The sequence below is a fragment of the Balaenoptera acutorostrata genome, chromosome 8 (assembly GCF_949987535.1).
Source record: "Balaenoptera acutorostrata chromosome 8, mBalAcu1.1, whole genome shotgun sequence".
Lineage (NCBI taxonomy): Eukaryota > Metazoa > Chordata > Mammalia > Artiodactyla > Balaenopteridae > Balaenoptera > Balaenoptera acutorostrata.
Window position 1 is genome coordinate 96,409,960 of NC_080071.1, and position 19,977 is coordinate 96,429,936.

The 19,977-nt window shown below is 45.3% G+C and overlaps 1 protein-coding gene across 1 annotated transcript in view; it reads left to right on the forward strand.

The window, feature by feature from the left end:
* Positions 1-19,977, forward strand: part of CFAP221 (cilia and flagella associated protein 221) — an 86,887-nt gene that overhangs the window by 9,433 nt on the left and 57,477 nt on the right. Inside the window, 3 exon segments of the mRNA XM_057551985.1 lie at positions 4,950-5,036; positions 5,197-5,295; positions 6,851-6,951. Of these exon segments, the coding sequence (XP_057407968.1) occupies positions 4,950-5,036; positions 5,197-5,295; positions 6,851-6,951 (287 nt within the window).

Consider the following 19,977-nt stretch of genomic DNA (forward strand, 5'->3'; position numbering starts at 1 on the left):
TGCAGTATCGAGCAAAATTTTAGAGTCAAATCCATTACCAACCCGCATTTTAAGGTAAAACTGTTACCGACCAGTGTTCTTGGACTCCGTAATCAATAGAAATTAATAGGAGGCCAGAGGAGACATTCAGGCAAGGCTTTCCTGGGGCCCTGCTGCAGCGCGGGGAGCGAGAACAGGTAGCAGGTTCCCTGCTCCCCTTGCTGCTCCTCGAGGCGGGGCGAGCTGGTTCCTCATACGGGGTGAGGCTGGGGGCGGGTCCAGGGGTGGGGGGGGGCGGGGGGAGGGGTGGCCTAGGTGCTCTGCCCACCCCCTTGGTGGGCTGCGTGCAGGCACCCTAGCAGGGCCCTGCTTTTGCTCCCGGCTCTTCAGAAGCGGCAGTTGCGTTTTTGGTCTTTTTGTATCATGTTGACCATAATTTGCCCTGACTGCGCATGCACCCAGTTATTTTTAGTCCCTTATAGTTTCTTTGTATCTGTTGCTCCAGGAGACGTCTGTCCAGGTGCCAGCGCTGCAGCAAAGGGTCCCAGGTCCCAGGTCCCAGCCTGTCTCAAAACACTTTAAAGAGCTTACAGGGCTGCTTGCATTTTGTCCCCAGATCCCTGGCGTTGGGTATTATCCTCGGAGAAGCCGTGTCCCTGAGGGGAGGGGCTGAAGGACCCCGACTTGGAGGCGGAACTGTGTTTGGAAAATACTCTGATTAGTGCTTGGGGTTGAAGGTTAGGCCCTACGCTCTGCTCTGCCCGGTGGAGCGGCTGGAAGGGAGGATCAGAGTGGGCAGGGAGGGGAAGGAGCTGTGAGCAGCCCCTGGGAGAGCCCTGTGACCCTTGAGTAAAAGCTGTTCAACCCGTGACTGCCTAGTTGGTGGTCCCATGCTTGCTTGCCTGTGCTGGGGGCCGTTCTGAAACGCTGAAGCGGGGGCTGTCAGTTGGGGCCCCGGGGGAGTCAGGGGAGGGAGTGTCAAGGTCGTGAGGACCCACGGGACCAGGAGAAGGTCAGCTCCCAGGGCCGCGGAGAGCTTGGGGATGGGGGGGAGTAAGGACATCTATTGACCCCAGAATTGCGGGACAGAATAGGGTTTTAGGTGAGTTTATCTTGTCTCGCCTCAAGGGCAATCCTGGGTTGCTCACGTTTTCAAATAAACTTTAAATATTAATTTAACACACACTTTCTAAACACTTCATCTTACCAAGGCTTTTTTTCCCCTTTCAATGATGATTATTCCCCCCCCCCCAGTTTTAGTTATAAATGAAAAGGCAGGAATGCCATTTTAGCCCTGAAAGCATATTATTTTTTAAAAAGAAATCAAACTGACCTGCTGACAAAGTGTGAAAAAAAAAGATAGGGAATGCAGTTTGGGTACTGAGACATCCTGAACTCTCAGACGGGAAGAGCCCTAGGTTCCAGGCATCCTGGGCCCCAGCATACCAGTGTCTCCTGGAAGGACCATTCTCCTGGGTAGGAGACCCAGGAGCCCACACCTCACCAAGATTCCCCCATGCAGACCCCCTGGAGGTCGAGAGAGACCTGGGCAACTTTTATTTTTTCAGGCTTCTCACATATTAAAGAGATATACCAGACTTCCCCGGTGGCACAGTGGTTAAGAATCTGCCTGCCAATTCAGGGGACACGGGTTCAGTCCCTGGTCCGGGAAGATCCCACATGCTGCGGAGCAACGAAGCCCATGCACCACAACTACTGAGCCTGCGCTCTAGAGCCCGCGAGCCACAACTACTGAGCCTGCGTGTTGCAACTACTGAAGCCCACGTGCCTAGAGCCCGTGCTCCGCAACAAGAGAAGCCACCGCAATGAGAAGCCCGCGCACCACAACAAAGAGTAGCCCCCACTCGCCACAACTAGAGAAAGCCCACGCGCAACAACGAAGACCCAACGCAGCCAAAAATAAATTTTTTAAAAAAGTAACTTTAAAAAAAAATTTTAAAAATAAAGAGATATGCCATGTTGCTGCAAATGGCAATATTTCCTTCTTTTTTATAGCTGAGTAATATTCCATTATATGTGTGTATCACATCTTCTTTATCCATTCATCTGTTGATGGACATTTAGGTTTGCAGCAGCATGGATGGACCTAGAGATTATCATACTAAGTGAAGTAAGGCAGAGAAAGACAGATATTATATCACTTATATATGGAATCTAAAAAAATAATATAAATCAACTTATTTACAAAACAAAAACAGACTCATAGACAAAGAAAACAACCTTATGGTTACCAGAGGGGAAAGGGGATGGGGGAGGGATAAATTAGGAGTTTGGGATTAACAGATACACACTATTATATATAAAATAGATAAATAACAGGCTTTTACTGTATAGCGTAGGGAACTATATTCAGTATCTTGTAATAATCTATAATTGAAAAGAATCTGAAGCTTGAATTTGACACTTGAAACTAACACAGTATTGTAAATCAACTATAGTTTAAAAAAAAAAAAAAAGATATGCCAAAACAGGGTCACAAAAATTGTGGTCCTTTAAGAATATTCACAGGTGAATAGATAACTAATAAGAACCTTCTATATAAAAAAATAAAATAAGATAAAATTCAAAAAAAGTATTCACAGGCGACAAATGAGAACTTTTAACAAATGCAAGCATCGGTATAATCTCATCAAGAGATTGTGTCTTAAGTCTGATTTAGGGCCTCAGTGAACTCGAGGCCTTGGGCAGTGGCTGTGTGACAGGCCCAGCCTCTGGCCTGGACTTTGGAGACCAAAGGCCTCTTAGCTGTCCTCTGGCCCAGGTGAAGGCCAGATCCCAGAACCCAAGGTCCTTGCTCTCCTTTCATGTAGAGGAAGGAAAAACCCCTCTACTCAGAGGCCCAGTTAACTGACCCGGCAGGTTGTCCTGCCTTGAACGAGGGCCTCCTCCCGACCCCATCCGAGAACTCCTGACTTTGTGTTCTTTGTTATCAGCCCTCGCGATGGATTGGAGGCTGTCCTCTCCACACTCCTTTTCCTGATTTTTTGACTGCCTTAGTGTCACCAGGTCCCCAGGACAAGTGGCATGTAATTAGAGAAACTGGGAGGGGGTGGGTGGCTGGCTTCTTAGCTCAGCTGAATCACAGGACTAAGTTGAGTTCAACAAAAAGGTGCACAGGTAACCAGTCAGGGCAGGAGGAGGGGAGTGTGCAAGACCATGCTGGGGGGAACCTGGGGCTGTAGCTCTGGAGAAGTCTTAGGTTGGGCAGAGACACATGGACATATTTCATTACTCTTTAAGTGGTGTGTTTATTATTCGTTAAGTGGTGTATGATAGATTTTGAATCTCTTGAAGCGTTTAAACGTGCACTGAAGCCAAAGCAATCTTGAGAAAGAAAAAATGGAGCTAGAGGAATCAGGCTCCCTGACTTCAGACTATACTAGAAAGCTACAGGAATCAAAACAGTATGGGACTGGCACAAAAACAGACACACAAATCAATGGAACGGGATCGAAAGCTCAGAGATAAACCCACACACATATGGTCACCTTATTTTTGATAAAGGAGTCAAGAATATATAATGGAGAAATGACAGCCTCTTGGATAAGTGGTTCTGGGAAAACTGGACAGCTACATGTAAAAGAATGAAATTGGAACACTCCCTAACACCATACACAAAAATATACTCCAAATGGATTAAAGACCTAAATGTAAGACCAGACACTATAAAACTCTTAGAGGAAAACATAGGCAGAACACTCTCTGACATAAATCACAGCAAGATCTTTTTGGATCCACCTCCTAGAGTAATAATGAAATAATGCCATTTGCAGTAACATGGATGGACCTAGAGATTATCATACTTAGTGAAGAAAGTCAGACAGAGGAAGACAAATACCATATGACATCACTTATATGTGGAATCTTAAAAAATGATACAAATGAACTTATTTATGTACAAAACAGAAATAGAGACATAGAGAACAAACTTATGGGGACTTCCCTGGTGGCGCAGTGGTTAAGAATCTGCCTGCCATTGCAGGGGACACAGGTTCGATTCCTGGTCCAGGAAGATCCCACATGCCGTGGAGCAGCTAAGCCCGTGCGCCACAACTGCTGAAGCCCACGCGCCTAGAGCCCATGCTCCGCAACAAGAGAAGCCACCGCAATGAGAAGCCTGAGCACCAATGAAGAGTAGCCCCCGCTGGCTGCAACTAGAGAAAGCCCACGTGCAGCAACGAAGACCCAATGCAACCAAAAAAATTAAAAAAATTTTAAAAACCCCTTATGGTTACCAAGGGGAAAAGTTGGGGGAAGAAATAAATTAGGAGTTTGGGGGCTTCCCTGGTGGCGCAGTGGTTGAGAATCTGCCTGCCAATGCAGGGAACACGGGTTCGAGCCCTGGTCTGGGTAGATCCCACATGCCGTGGAGCGACTAGGCCAATGAGCCACAATTGCTGAGCCTGCGCGTCTGGAACCTGTGCTCCGCAACAAGAGAGGCCGCGATAGTGAGAGGACCACGCACCGCGATGAAGAGTGGCCCCCACTTGGTCGCAACTAGAGAAGGCCCTCGCACAGAAACGAAGACCCAACACAGCCATAAATTATTTATTTATTTATTTATTTATTTATTTATTTAAAAAATAAAAAAATTAGGAGTTTGGGATTAACATATACACACTTCTATAGATAAAATCAACAGCAAGGATCTACCGTATAGCACAGGGAACTCTACTCAATATCCTGTAATAACCTAAATGGGAAAAGAATCTGAAAAAGAATATATATATGTATATGTATAACTGAATCACTTTGCTGTACACCTGAAATTAAGGCAACATTGTAAATCAACTATACATCAATATAGAATAAAAATTTAAAAAATAATAAAAGTGCACCGTATCTCCTCACATCCCTTCAGGAGCAAGATGAGGTGAAGGTAAATGAGGCGGTGCATGTGCAGGTGGGTAAAGCAGTGGATTCACGTGAATGCTTCTTTTTCTCTCCAGCATGTGGTCAATATTTGCAATGAAGATTTACGCGTTCATATTTTACCCCCCCAAACCAAACACTTTCAGATCAAGTATGTGAAGAAGGTAAGTGTCCCTGGGGGGCGTGTTCTCCCAGGGTGTTCACTGGCGGGCGTGGCTTTCCGTGCCGCAGGTCTGCCCGGGGCGGCATGTAGCGTGTTGTCCCGGTGGTCCTGCTTCCGTGGGCCCTGGGGCTCGTCCGGACAGGAACCCCCGTGTCTTCTAGGAGCACCACCTTGTCCCTGGCTTGTCCCTCACGGTCACCGTTACATTTACTCCAGATGAGTGGCGATACTACTATGACAGCATCCGCATTCACTGTCAGGTATGTCCCTTAATATCAGGGGTTTTGGGGGGCTTGGGCGTGGCATCAAACCTTACATCTTCAAGAGAAGAAGAGAGACGGAGTGACAAGTATGAAGTTTCTCAGCCTGATGCCTTGGGCAGCCGGTCTGAGTGGCTTGAGGGTCCTGGTCCGGTGACGTGGGTCCCAGCTGGGGAAGCTCCAGGCTGCCAAGAACCGGGGCAGAGCCAGAGACACTGGTTGCTGCAGGTTCCCACCTGCCCTGGCCTAAAAATCTCATTTATCTTGTGATGCTGGGAGTTGAGGAAGGCTTTTCAAATAACTTAAACACCCTCCTTTAAGAGCTAGGTGAGGAGATCAGCAACAACCCCGAGTTGTCACTGGGCACCGGCAGCAAATGTCCTCCGAGGCAGCCCTGGGGGTCTGCAGGGAGGCTACTTGTGTGGTCCGACCCCAGACGCTGTGCTGTAGGAGTTCTCGCCGGCCTTTTCCAGGTCACCTAATTCATCCCCGGCCTCCGGCCTCCAGCCCCACGTGCTGTCAGTCCTTCCCTTAAAACTGGCACCTCCACACCCCTCTGCTCTGGGTTCCACGCCCAGCCCTTACAAGTTGAGAAGCCTTAAGGTTAAGCAAATTTACCTTTAAAAAATTAAAGTGGAAGAGTGTGCTTTAGTAACGAATGAGTCTCAGTTTTTAAAAAGAGGGGGGAAAAAAACTAAAAATGAAACCAGAATAGTGCTTTCAGGAGGAATATTCTGTACCAAGAACAAAAATCCCTAGGACAGGCATTGCATAGAGCACCAGGGAAGGTGTCCTGCTACTTCATAGCAATGCTGTTAGTACCTTGTATTTATGTGGTGCTTTAAACTTTTTAAGGCCAGTGTCTGCTTTAATTCTCAAAAATACCTTTAAAGAAAGGTGGACGTATCCCCACTTGAAAGCAAAGGAAGAAACGAGCTGTGGAGAGGTCAGAGGTCTTACTCAAGGTCACGCACGGTGCAGGTCTAGAAGCAGGCCTCTGTGCCTGTGGCTGGTCCAGTGTTTACTGTTTGGCGCTGTCTAGATCAGCTGATTCTGTGCTGGTTTCTGTTTATCTCAGGCCGCTCACGGTTGTGTTTCCCTATAACTTTCTGAAGTCGAAACAGGTGACTGTTTTCACCTCTATGTGAAGGCATCATTAGCTTTCCTGGATAATATTGAATGTCATTTCAGTGAAATACACTAAAAATTTTCTATACTTTGTTTATAACTAAGAAAACTCATTATTTCAACTGTTATATTTAAGCACTCAGTTGTTTTTTTTTTAAGGAAATGTTTTCCCTTTTTTTCTGGAAGTAATTTTTAATGATAGAAAACAAGATAAGAAATAAAGGATCTACAAATTCATCTTTGAAAATTATAGTCTTGGGACTTCCCTGGCGGTCCAGTTGTTCCAAAGCAGGGGGCGTGGGTTTGACCCCTGGTCGGGGAACTAAATTCCCACATGCTGTGAGGCGCAGCCAAAAACAAAGAAAAAGAAAAAAGAAAATTATAGTCTTAAGCATGGTAAACTTGACTTTTTTCCCATTAATTTTAGGGAGGTGAGACTTTGCTTGTCCCCATCCATGCCTATCCTGTCATGAATAGACTGGACTTTCCCTCATTTATAAATCTATCAAATGTTCTACTTGGTGAAAGGTAAGTTATCAAAATGAATTACCAAACTGTCATGGGATGTGAAAAGTTAAGAGAGACTCACATAGATAAAAACTTAGATTTCTGTTTTTCCTAATGGAAAGTTTTCCTTCTAGCTGAGTTAGACTGGACTTGTAGTTGCAAAGGCAAAGCAAACAACCAACAAACAAACCCAACCGAGTCAAAGTATCGTTAAGCAAGAAAGGAATTTATTGGGTCATCAACCTGAAATGTGCAAGATGGCATGCACCTTCAGGCATGGCTGGGTCTAGGGGTTTAACAGGGGTTGCAGGGACCTGACCCTCCCCAGATCTTGGTTTTGCTGCCCTGTGCGGGCTTCTTTCTCCACAGGCTTCCCTTCACAGGGCAGGGTAGCTGCCAGAAGGTCCAAATACTGTTGGCGGTAGTTGGAGGGCCTGCAGGGTTGGGAGTATCGGTGTCGGAGCCCCAGGGAGGCATCTCAGACCTGTACATTAACCAGCATCTGTTTTTGGACGGAATGGCTGCAGGGAAGGCCAAGACCCTGGACAGTCACTATGGAAGCCAAATCTCAAATCCTCCCTCCTTGTTGGGAAAATAGTTGATGACTCTAGTTGTACTTCAAGATGTGTCTTGTTTTAGCAGCAAATATTTACTAAATACCTACTACCAGGCACAGTGCTGTCTGTCCCTAGGGACATAAGGAAGGTAGATATTGAGCTGTTAGACACCAAGATACAATGGCCATGCTGGTTGTTAAAATCCTGTTAAACGCTGAAATATGTCTGTACTGGTTGGGAAATATATACTGTCCTGAGCCCCCGATCCCTCCCTGCCAGCTGCCTGGCCCCTCTCCTGCCGCCCCTCCCCTCCAGTGATTCCGTAACTAAGTTGTGAATACCTAGCCGTCTGGCGGGGGTGGGGACCTGCAGGACCTGGCTCCAGCTTTGTATCCACGCTAGTGGCGCACTGCCCGTGAAGTCCTGTGTGGGTGATATTTTGAATATCACCTATGGTAAAAAGATGAATAGACAAAAGTTCTTATTCTGAAGGTCTTCAAGTCTGATGGGGACAGAACCACGTCACTGATCAATTACACCGCGTGCTAAGCGTTGTAATCAGGGCCCACACAGGGTCTTGTGCAGGCCCAGAAGAGCGAGCACAGAGCTGATTGGCGGATGGGGAAAGTCCTCACGCCTAAGCAGGGGACGTCCGGTTATCCTATCCGGTTGTCCACCGTGGGGTGGGCTGTGAGGGTGGCGGTCCAGGCAGGGAAACAGCACGTACAAAAGCACGGTGGCGGCGAAGAATGTGCACGACGTCTTGCAGGTGATGAAGCCACGCAGTAGCTGGTAGATACTAGATGCCTCGTGGTCTAGGCCCAGACGGTGGGCAAAGACTGTGGGCTTCAGCCTGTGTTTAGGGGTGAAAGCAAGTTCAGGTGCCTGCGGGCAGCTCTGAGCAGGGCATACAAGTTGCTAGTGACTGGGTAGTAGAGGTAGAGAGGGGGCAACTGAAGCTTTCTGGTGGTGGCGGGGGACCAAGGTGTATGAGCTTCAGAGCCCTTGAATGAAACTCACCATCTGGATCTGAACAATCGCGTTGGTTCAGCTGACGTGAGATCCCATCCCCCGCCCAGCGGCTTCGCATGAGCTTCTGATGCACCATCTCTCTTTACTTATTTTTTTAAAAACAACTCTTTAAGAATTGTCAATAAGGGACTTCCTTGGTGGTCCAGTGGTTAAGACTCTGCACTTCAAATGCAGGGGATGTGGGTTCGATCCCTGGTCAGGGAACCAAGATCCCTGCATGGCGCAGGCAAAAACTAAAATTAAAATAAAATAAAATAAAATAAAAATTCTCAAAAAAAAGAATTGTCAATAAATTATACATACAAAAGAATATGTAATACTACATACAGTTTAAAGAATGATAGTATAATGAACATTGATTTTAAGACATTAAGACATAAAGCATTGCCAGTAATTTTACGACTACTATTCTGAATTTGGTGGGAATCCTTTCGTTCATTTATTTCAATAGTTTCAAGACGTACGTGGGCACCCCTAAATAACTCATGGTTTGGCTCTGCCAGTGTTTGATCTTTATATAAATGGAATCATGCTGTATGTCGATTCTTTTGTAACTTGCTTTTTTCCTGCAACATTGTGTTTCCGTGGCCCAGCTGTGTTAACACAGAGCCGTAGTTCACTGCTGTGGGGTCTGCTGCGTGGATTTACCGCAGTTTTAAAACTCTGCTCTGCTGCTAATGGACCCATGGCATTATTGCCACTGTTTTTTTTGCTGCGACCGGCACTGCTGCTGTATATCCTTGTGCATGGCCTGGGGCACATATTCCAGAGTTTTCCAGGTTGTACACCTCGAAGTGGAATTGCAGGTCCACACAGCTTCAGTGTCACTATTTAATGCCAAATCGTTTTCCAAAATCGGTGAACCCATCACACACCCACCGGAGACGCATGAGAATTCCTGCTTCCCCTGCATCGTTGCCGACAGTGGGTATTATCAGACTGTTACACTTTGGATGACGTATATTCTCGGCCCCTTGCTCTTCTTTTCTCTACTTTTCCCAAAATGTTCTGCCAGAACGCTTTCCCAGCACTTCTTCCCTCCCCTCATCAACCCAGTCTTCACTGGGTCCTTCTCAGCACTAAGTGGGCTGAGAAGGGATCCCAAGGGGCTAATAGAGGTGAATCCCTCCTGGCAGCACCCACTCACTCTATGCATTTTGAGGCCAAACATAGCTATTTCCTTTAAATGGGTGAATAAGCAATTTTTAACCAAAATTGAAGTGGCAGGAAACAACTAACTTCCTAGTTCATCTGTCTTCCTCCCTCCCTCCCTTCCTCTCTCTCTCTATCCCTCTTTTTCTTTCTTTCCCTCCACAAATCACTCCTTGTTTGGACCGTAAGCCAGGCTGTCGAGGTTGAGAACACTGGTCCATAGGCAGGAGGAAATGATGCAGACATCAGCCTTGGTTCTTCTTATTTTTTTTTTTTTCAGTGGGGTATAATTGCTTTACAATGTTGTGTTAGTTTCTGCTGTATAACAAAGTGATTCAGCCATACGTATACATATATCCCCTCCCTCTTGGACCTTTTTTTTTTTTTTAACATCTTTATTGGAGTATAATTGCTTTACAATGGTGTGTTAGTTTCTGCTTTATAACGAAGTGAATCAGTTATACATATATATATGTTCCCATATCTCCTCCCTCTTGCGTCTCCCTCCCTCCCACCCTCCCTATCCCACCCCTCTAGGTGGTCACAAAGCACCGAGCTGATCTCCCTGTGCTATGCGGCTGCTTCCCACTAGCTATCTGTTTTACATTTGGTAGTGTATATATGTCCATGCCACTCTCTCACTTTGTCCCAGCTTACCCTTCCCCCTCCCCAAATCCTCAAGTCCATTCTCTAGTAGGTCTGTGTCTTTATTGCTGTCTTACCCCTAGGTTCTTCATGACCTTTTTTTTTTCTTTTTCTTAGATTCCATATATATGTGTTAGCATACTGTATTTGTTTTTCTCTTTCTGACTTACTTCACTCTGTATGACAGACTCTCGGTCCATCCACCTCACTACAAATATCTCAATTTCGTTTCTTTTTATGGCTGAGTAATATTCCATTGTATACATGTGCCACATCTTCTTTATCCATTCATCTGATGATGGACACTTAGGTTGCTTCCATGTCCTGGCTATTGTAAATAGAGCTGCAATGAACATTGTGGTACATGACTCTTTTTGAATTATGGTTTTCTCAGGGTATATGCCCAGTAGTGGGATTGCTGGGTCGTATGGTAGTTCTATTTTTAGTTTTTTAAGGAACCTCCATACTGTTCTCCACAGTGGCTGTATCAACTTACATTCCCACCAACAGTGCAAGAGGGTTCCCTTTTCTCCACACCCTCTCCAGCATTTATTGTTTGCAGATTTTCTGGACCTTCTTAACAGATAAATCTGCCCACTTCCCTGGAGGCTCCTCCCAAGCTGTTTTATACATCATGCCCTTCATTTGTAATCAGAATGAAAATTTCAGCTAAACAGTTTATGAAGCTGAGTTACTGTGTGTAACACTGTGATATTTTTAAAAATCTTTCAAAAGATAAGCGTGCTACTTTGTTTCTCCAAGCATTCTGGCAGCAGAGCCTTCCCAAGACTTGATGCACTTGACTTAATGGCTTTTCCCCAACTTTTTTTTTTTTTTTTTTTTTTAATTTTCATGTATTTTTTTTTAAGAATGATTTTACAATTCTTATTTATTTATTTATTTATTTATTTATGGCTGTGTTGGGTCTTCATTTCTGTGCCAGGGCTCTCTCTAGTTGCGGCAAGTGGGGGCCACTCTTCCTCGCCGTGCGCGGGCCTCCCACTATCGCGGCCTCTCTTGTTGCGTAGCACAGGCTTCAGACGCGCAGGCTCAGTAATTGTGGCTCATGGGCCTAGTTGCTCCGCGGCATGTGGGATCTTCCCAGACCAGGGCTCGAACCCGTGTCCCCCGCATTGGCAGGCAGATTCCCAACCACTGCGCCACCAGGGAAGCCCTCCCCAACTTTTAACTATGCAAACTGCCCAGCACTGCATTCCAGCCCGGCGTGGGGGGGAGGGGTGGTGGTGGTGGTGACTATTTGAAAGGGTTTTCACCTGAAATCTCCTCTATTAATCCTAGGCTGCCTTGTGGGTTGAAGGTATTATTTGGGTAGGTTCTTTATTCAACATTCATTCATTCATTCATTTAACAAACCTTTATTGAATGCCTACTATGTGCCAGGCACAATGGTAGGTACTAAGGATGTAGAGGTGATTAAACCCTCATCTTGTGATTAAATAGACAATTCTTTGTTTTTATTTTATTGAAGTATAGTTGATTTACAATGCTGTGTTAATTACTGTATAGCAAAGTGATTCATATATATATATACACACACACACACACACACACACATTCTTTTTTTTTTTTTCCGGCTGCACCACATGATATGCGGGATCGTAGTTCCCCAACCAGGGATCAAACCCGTGCCCCCTGCAGTGGAAGTGTGGAGTCTTAACCACTGTACCGCCAGGGAAGCTCCCTACACACACATTCTTTTTCATAGTCTTTTCCATTATGGTTCATCACAGGATATTGAATAGAGTTCCCTGTGCTCTGCAGTAAGACCTTGTTGTTATCCATCCTCTATGTACTAGTTTGCACCTGCTGACCCCAAACTTCCACTCCTTCCCCCCACACCCCCCTCCTCAGCAACCATAAGTCTGTTCTCTACGTCTGCAAGTCTGTTTCTGTCTCGTAAGTTCATTTGTGTCATATTTTAGATTCCACGTATAAGCGATATCATATGGTATTTGTCTTTCTTTTTCTGACTTACTTCACTTAGTATGAGGATCTCTAGGTCCATCCGTGTTGCTGCAAATGGCATTATTTCATTATTTTTTATGGCTGAGTAGTATTCCATTGTATATGTACTACATATTCTTTATCCATTCCTCTGTCGATGGACACTTATGTTGCTTTCATGTCTTGTCTATTGTAAATAGTGCTGCTATGAACATAGGGGTGCCTGTATCTTTTTGAATTATAGTTTTGTCTGGATATATGCCCAGGAGTGGGATTGCTGGATCATATGGCAGCTCTATTTTTAGTTTTTTGAGGAACCTCCATACTGTTCTCCATAGTGGCTGCACCAGTTTACATTCCCACCAACAGTGTAGGGGGTTTCCTGTTTCTCCACACCCTCTCCAGCATTTATTGTTTGTTTACTTTTTGATGATGGCCATTCTGACCAGTGTGAGGTGGTACCTCACTGTAGTTTTGATCTGCATTTCTCTAATAAGTAGTGACGATGAGCATCTTTACACGGGCCTATTGCCCATCTGTATGTCTTCTTTTTTTTTTTAAATAAATTTATTTATTTATTTTTGGCTGCATTGGGTCTTCGTTGCTGCACGTGGGCTTTCTCTAGTTGCGGCGAGTGGGGGCTACTCTTCATTGCAGTGTGCAGGCTTCTCATCGCGGTGGCTTCTCTTGTTACGGAGCACAGGCTCTAGGTGCGCGGGCTTCGGTAGTTGTGGCACGTGGGCTCAGTAGTTGTGGCTCGCGGGCTTGGTTGCTCTGCAGCATGTGAGATCTTCCCGGACCAGGGCTCGAACCCATGTCCCCTGCATTGGCAGGCATATTCTTAACCACTGTGCCACCAGGGAAGCCCTGTATATCTTCTTTGGAGAAATGTCTATTTGGGTCTTCTGCCCATTTTTCGATTGGGATGTTTGCTTTTTTGTTGTTGAGTTGTTTGAGCTGTTTGTTAAATGGACGATTCTAATTTCTAATTCAGTGTGTTCTGAGGAAGGACACGTAACCCAGCTCAGTGTGAAGTGAGTTGGGGGCAGGTGGGAGGGCAGAGCTCAGACAAGACTTCCTAGAGGAGAATGCGCCCGCCCTGAGCTTTTGAAGGACGACTAGAAATCAGCCAGCGGAAGGGAGCAGGAGGGAAGAAGGGTGCTTCAGGCCGTGTGGAGGCTTGGGCACAGGCAGAGATGTGGAGGGCACAGCACCCGTGGACTGGTCTGGAGCGTTCGTGAGCCTGGACCTGGGTTATCAAGGCTGTGGCAGGGAAAGGACTGAGCAAGAAGGGCCTCAGAGGCTTTGCTGGCAAACGTGGATTTCACCGAGGCCACCACTGAACGAGGGAAGCAGAGAAATGCATGGTCGTATGTACCTTCTAGAAACTGCACTCCGGGGTCTTCCCTGGTGGTCCAGCGGCTAAGGCTCGGTGCTCCCAATGAGGGGCCCAGGTTTGATCCCTGGTCAGGGAACGAGATCCTGCATGCATGCCGCAGCTGAGTCCACGTGCCGCAACTGAGACCAGTGCAGCCAAATAAATAAATAAATAATTTTTAAAAAGAAACCGCTTCTCTTTGAAATTTGGGGCATATTATATTGCATTTGATTGTCAGACTTTTAAGAGTTTGACTTTTCAAAGCTTACATTCACGTCATATTTGTGTGGGCTTATGTGACTATAGTAAAACTGTTTTGTACCTTTCTTTAAAATTTGCTTATAAGAGGTAAAAATACTACAACGATCATCAGAAGTATAATCATTTCACTGGCGTCTTTGAGCTAATGAATTGTATCTGAAAGCTATGTGAAAGCCAGGTGTTGAATAGTAGAGATTGTGAATTGAAAGTGTTTTTATTTATTTATTATACAGCGGGTTCTTATTAGTTATCTATTTTATACATGTTAGTGTATATACGTCCATCCCAATCTCCCAGTTTATTCCACCACCACCCCCCGCCCACTTTCCCCCCTTGGTGTCCATACGTTTGTTGTCTACATCTGAAACAGTGTTTTTGATTAATTATGAATGTTGCTGACATATTGTTTATTTTAAAATTTGGATCTTTTTATACTCTTTACCTACCTCAGTTATCAGTGAGTTTCAGAAGGGGGCTTTGAAGTATAATCTTATGTTCTACTTGATACCGTAGCAATTTCTATATATAGTATAACAACTCTATTGAATAAACACATCATGTACTTAACACTGCTGTGGAGAGGGGCCTGGAACACCTCAAAAGCAGGCACTGATTGCAAGTATTTAAATGTAGTAGTGGGGCCTTAGGTTCCTTAGAAGCAGAAACAAGGGTTCATTGCGCCTGACTTATTAAGGCATAACCCATAAAGGAGTGCAGGACAGGGATGGGGGTGCCCAGCCCCTCAGCCAAGGGCACTTCTCTGGAGAAGGGCAAGGGGAGAGTCCTCAGTGCCAGCCCTCCCAGAGCCGGGCGATGGGTCCGCCAGCTGGCCAAGGGGAGAGCACACAGCGCCACCACGAATCCGCAGCCGGCGGGCAGGCCCTCGCTTCACACACCCGTCTGTCCACCCCCCGTCCGGCTTCATCGGGCGCTGGCATTGTCCTTCTCTGGAGTGATGGTGTGGATGTGTGCGAGGGTGAGCTGATGTGAGCTGCTGCCTGGCAGAGGTGACGGTCTCCCGGTGGACGGTGTCACGATGGAGAGTGTGGGGTGACTACGTGGCGGTCCATCTCTGGGCTGCCTTCCCTCCCTGGGACAGAGGGGCGTTTGAATGTGACCACGCACTGTTCAAGGGTTATTTATTGTTTTAGCTGGTACGACACTTGGGTAGTTGCTGCATTATTCATGTAGATTTTTCTTTTTTACATTACATGTCAACGTACACTATTCCGATACATATAGTACATAAAATAAGATTCTTTAGAACAGTTATGCACAAGACATGCAATACTGGATTTATACATTAGGTCCCAGGATGTGATTAATAGGAGGAAAAAAACGTTGGACTAGGCGTTTTGACTAAAGGAACCAGAAGTTATATAACACAGAGTAGACACACATCTGGTTTGAAGGGCAGCTGCTAAGTATTATCCGTGAGAAAACACTCCTCCCACAAGGGCGGGCTGGCTGCAGCCACCGCTGGGTGCAGAAGAAGCGGCGATGCCTCGTCTGTGACCTCCAGTCTCACTGTGGTCCCAAGGTCCCAAGCGTGCCACTCGCCTGGGAGCCCATCAGCCCTCGCCCTCGAGGCTGCATTGCAGTCCGGCTCCTGCTGTTTCTCTGCCTCAGGCCCGCAGCCCCCAGTCCCACGTGCACACGAATACCCCCGCTGTGCTCCGTCACTTCTTCAGGGGCTGCTTGTGAGGTCCGGCTGCAGGAGCAGGAACGACGCACCTGCAGGCGCTGCCTCTCTGCGCTTGTCCCAGCTGCTCGGCAGCTTCTGCGCCCAACCTCACCCACTGTCCCCCCCACCCCGCCCACCCAGAGGACCAGCACGCCCTCCAGCTGCACCGCCAGCCTGTCACTGTGTCTTACGAGGTGGGCGCCTGGCTGCTGGCAGCTGTACCTCTGGCTCCTTCTCCCATCTCATCCCCTCAACCTCAGTCCTTCCCGTTGTAGCTCCCTGTGGGGAGTAAAGCCCAGGATGGTTCTCCGAGGAGTTTTTAGGTTGTTGGGGAGAGTGGGGAGCGTCCCACCAATCCTCCTGTCTTCTCTGGTGCCGACAGTTTATCCCTCAGCCTGCCACCCACCCATCCGTTCTGAATTTGTGGCTCTGATTTCATTACACTGCTGACCTGCTCCATTTGGTCCACATGGTTGGGGCCCACATGATTTATTTTTTGTAAACATTTCAGGCTTGTGGTTGCCAAAGGGGAGAGGTGGGTGTGGGGGGGGGGATGGACTGGGAGTTCGGGATTGGCAGATGCAAACTATTATGTATAGAGAATAGATACACAACAAGGTCCTACTGCAGAGCACAGGGAACTACATCCAGTCTCCTGGGATAAACCATCATGGAAAAGAGTATGCAAAAGAATGTATACATATGTATAACTGAGTCACTTTGCTTACTGCAGAAATTAACACAACATTGGAAATCAACTAGACTCCAATAAAATAAATTTTAAAAATTCCAGTTAGTTGCCAACATTTAGAAATCAGAAGATTGCACATGAAAATTTAGATTTCCACTTTTTGTTAAAAAAAAAAAAAAAGAGGAAGATCCAGCAGTACTAGGCACACATTCCTGCATGACCACAATCAGTTCCTCAGGGACAGACTGGAAACTGCCCATCAGAGGGCAGTGCCTTTGCCAGGCCGCCGCAGTCCCCACCGCTCCCTGTTACCTCACACATAGTCCTCTCCTCTCACTGTTACCTGCCTGGCCTGCGAGGACCCTCAATAAAGAAACTAAAAAGGAGACGAGGCAGTGCAGTGTCTAGATTCCAATCCAGGCTCTGCTTCGTGATGGCTGTACGACCCTGAAAGTGACCCCAAAAATTAGGGTTTTTTTTTCAAGTTTTTCTCACAGAATGTTGAATCCCAGACTTTTGACTCCTGGAGAAAGCCATCAAAAGGCTGAAAAACTGAAATTTGGGAAAGCAATACTGACCTTATTAGAGCCTAGCTTGAAAATTGTAATACTCTGCTTTTCTCCCTTCGATTTTGTGCAAATTTTTTTTAATTTTATTTTTTATTTATTATTTTTGGCTGCGTTGGGTCTTCTCACTCAAAATTCTTACAGACTGCAATTTCAGAACCAAAAGTATTTGAAAATACGCTGCTTTGCTTTAAAAGTTCATTTCTTATTCCACTGCCAAGTGAGTTTTTGTCCTTATAATTTCTGGTGGGTGAGCGGCAGGGACTTGGAGCTGCAGCCGGGCGCCCGGCCGGCAGGACAGGTCATTCATCTCCAGCCGAGTGTGTTTTAATACCTTCAGTGTGGGCTTGCTTCTCCCTTGTCTCCTAAAAGGGGAAAAGGCCGTCAGTAGTTCTTAGTGTATCCTCTTATCTTCTCCCAATAAGTGCTATATTTTTCTCAACTAAAAAGGAAATCGATCTGCAGGAGGCTTTTCAAGTCTTTTCAAGGCCTTTTTGGTGATGGTTGCATAACAGTGTGAATGCACCTAATTCCACTAAAGTGTACCTTAGAAATGGGTAAAATGGTAAATTTTATGTTATGTACATTTTACCACATTTTTTAAAAAGGTGTTTAACCAGTATGAATAGGGTACGTACTGTCTCTGCGGACGACATGTCATCTGGTCACCTCTAACTTTTCCAGAATTCATTTCCCTTCCACCCCCCAGAGAAATACCGTAACTTCCTTTACCAAGTATGCAAAGGGGACCTCATTTAATTCCCATTGTTCCCTAGTGTTTTCAGCAGAACTCCACCTTTTCCTAAACTACTGGGGTGTGGGTAAGGGTGAGGTTTTACCAGTAGGGAGAACTAAGTAGGGTTGGGGAAGGAATTGAAGTAAGGGCAAGAAAGGAGCTTGAAGGCCAGGCCAGCAAGAGAAAAAACATCAAACCTCCCTGACACTTTGATTCTTTATCAGTCTTTACCTCTAACACTGGTCTAAGCCTAGTCTAAAAAGAGTGTGGCGTTTAATTCTATAAGGGCAAAAGAATAATTAGCTGCCTGTTCCCTGAACATTTCTTTATGTGAATTTGTGCTTGTCTTTATTTGACTATATCATTACGGATCATGGGTCCACTGTGCTTCCGGATTCAGGCCCCAATCCCAGTGAAGTGAATTGTGTCTTTGAAAACAAGATAAGCAGCCTATGAAAGTTCACAAGAACATAAATCATCTGAGATAAAAGAGCATACTTTGAAATTTGAAACATAATTTACTCTCCACTCTTTGTATCTTTTCAAATTGTGGCCCATTCGTTTGGGGGTTTGGGGGTTTGGGGGTCTGGCTTATCCAGCAACTAATCATTATGTCTGATTTCTTTCTGTTTTTGTTGGTCACATTCTGAATACAGCAGTGTACATCTCAAGCCTAAAGGAAAATAACTGGCCAGACCCCAGATTTCCCCCTTTCTCTCTACATGCATGCCAGGACTTGAGGGGAGGTGGGTAACATCTGAGAAAAGGTCTTGGGACTTTATAAGCCTTTGTTGCTGATGGGCTAATTAAAGGACACGTCTTTCAAAAACCTCAGGAAATAAAGCACAGAGGGATCAGGGTTTTTTGTTTGTTTTTTGTTTTGAATTTTATTTTATTTATTTTTTTATACAGCAGGTTCTTATTAGTTATCCATTTTTTACATATTAGTGTATATATGCCAATCCCAATCTCCCAATTCATCACACCACCACCCCTCCCCCCCGCCACTTTCCCCCCTTGGTGTCCATATGTTTGTTCTGTACGTCTGTGTCTCAATTTCTGCCCTGCAAACCGGTTCATCTGTACCATTTTTCTAGGTTCCACATATATGCGTTAATATACGATATTTGTTTTTCTCTTTCTGACTTACTTCACTCTGTATGACAGTCTCTAGATCCATCCACTTCTCTACAAATGACTCAATTTCGTTCCTTTTTATGGCTGAGTAATACTCCATTGTATATATGTACCACATCTTCTTTATCCATTCTTCTGTCGATGGGCATTTAGGTTGCTTCCATGACCTGGCTATTGTAAATAGTGCTGCAGTGAACATTGGGGTGCATGTGTCTTTTTGAATTATGGTTTTCTCTGGGTATACGCCCAGTAGTGGGATTGCTGGGTCATATGGTAATTCTATTTTTAGTTTTTTAAGGAACCTCCATAGTGGCTGTATCAATTTACATTTCCACCAACAGTCCAAGAGGGTTCCCTTTTCTCCGCACCCTCTCTAGCACTTATTGTTTGTAGATTTTCTGATGACTCCCATTCTAACTGGTGTGAGGTGATACCTCATTGTAGTTTTGATTTACATTTCTCTAATAATTAGTTATGTTGAGCAGCTTTTCATGTGCTTCTTGGCCATCTGGATGTCTTCTTTGGAGAAATGTCTATTTAGGTCTTCTGCCCATTTTTGGATTGGGTTGTTTGTTTTTTTAATATTGAGCTGCAACAGCTGTTTATATATTTTGGAGGTTAATCCTTTGTCCGCTGATTCGTTTGCAAATATTTTCTCCCATTCTGAGGGTTGTCTTTTCGTCTTGTTTGTAGTTTCCTTTGCTTTGCAAAAGCTTTTGTTTCATTAGGTCCTATTTGCTATTTTTGTTTTTATTTCCATTACTCTAGGAGGTGGATCGAAAAAGATCTTGCTGTGATTTATGTCAAAGAGTGTTCTTCCTATGTTTTCCTCTAAGAGTTTTATAGTGTCCAGTCTTACATTTAGGTCTCTAATCCATTTTGAGTTTATTTTTGTGTATGGTGTTAGGAAGTGTTCTAATTTCATTCTTTTACATGTAGCTGTCCAGTTTTCCCAGCACCACTTATTGAAGAGACTGTCTTTTCTCCGTTGTATATCCTTGCTTCCTTTGTCATAGATTAGTTGACCATAGGTGCGTGGGTTTATCTCTGGGCTTTCTTTCCTGTTCCATTGATATATATTTCTGTTTTTGTGCCAGTACCATATTGTCTTGATTACTGTAGCTTTGTAGTATAGTCTGAGGTCAGGGAGTCTGATTCCTCCAGCTCCGTTTTTTTCCCTCAAGACTGCTTTGGCTATTCGGGGTCTTTTGTGTCTCCATACAAATTTTAAGATGATTTGTTC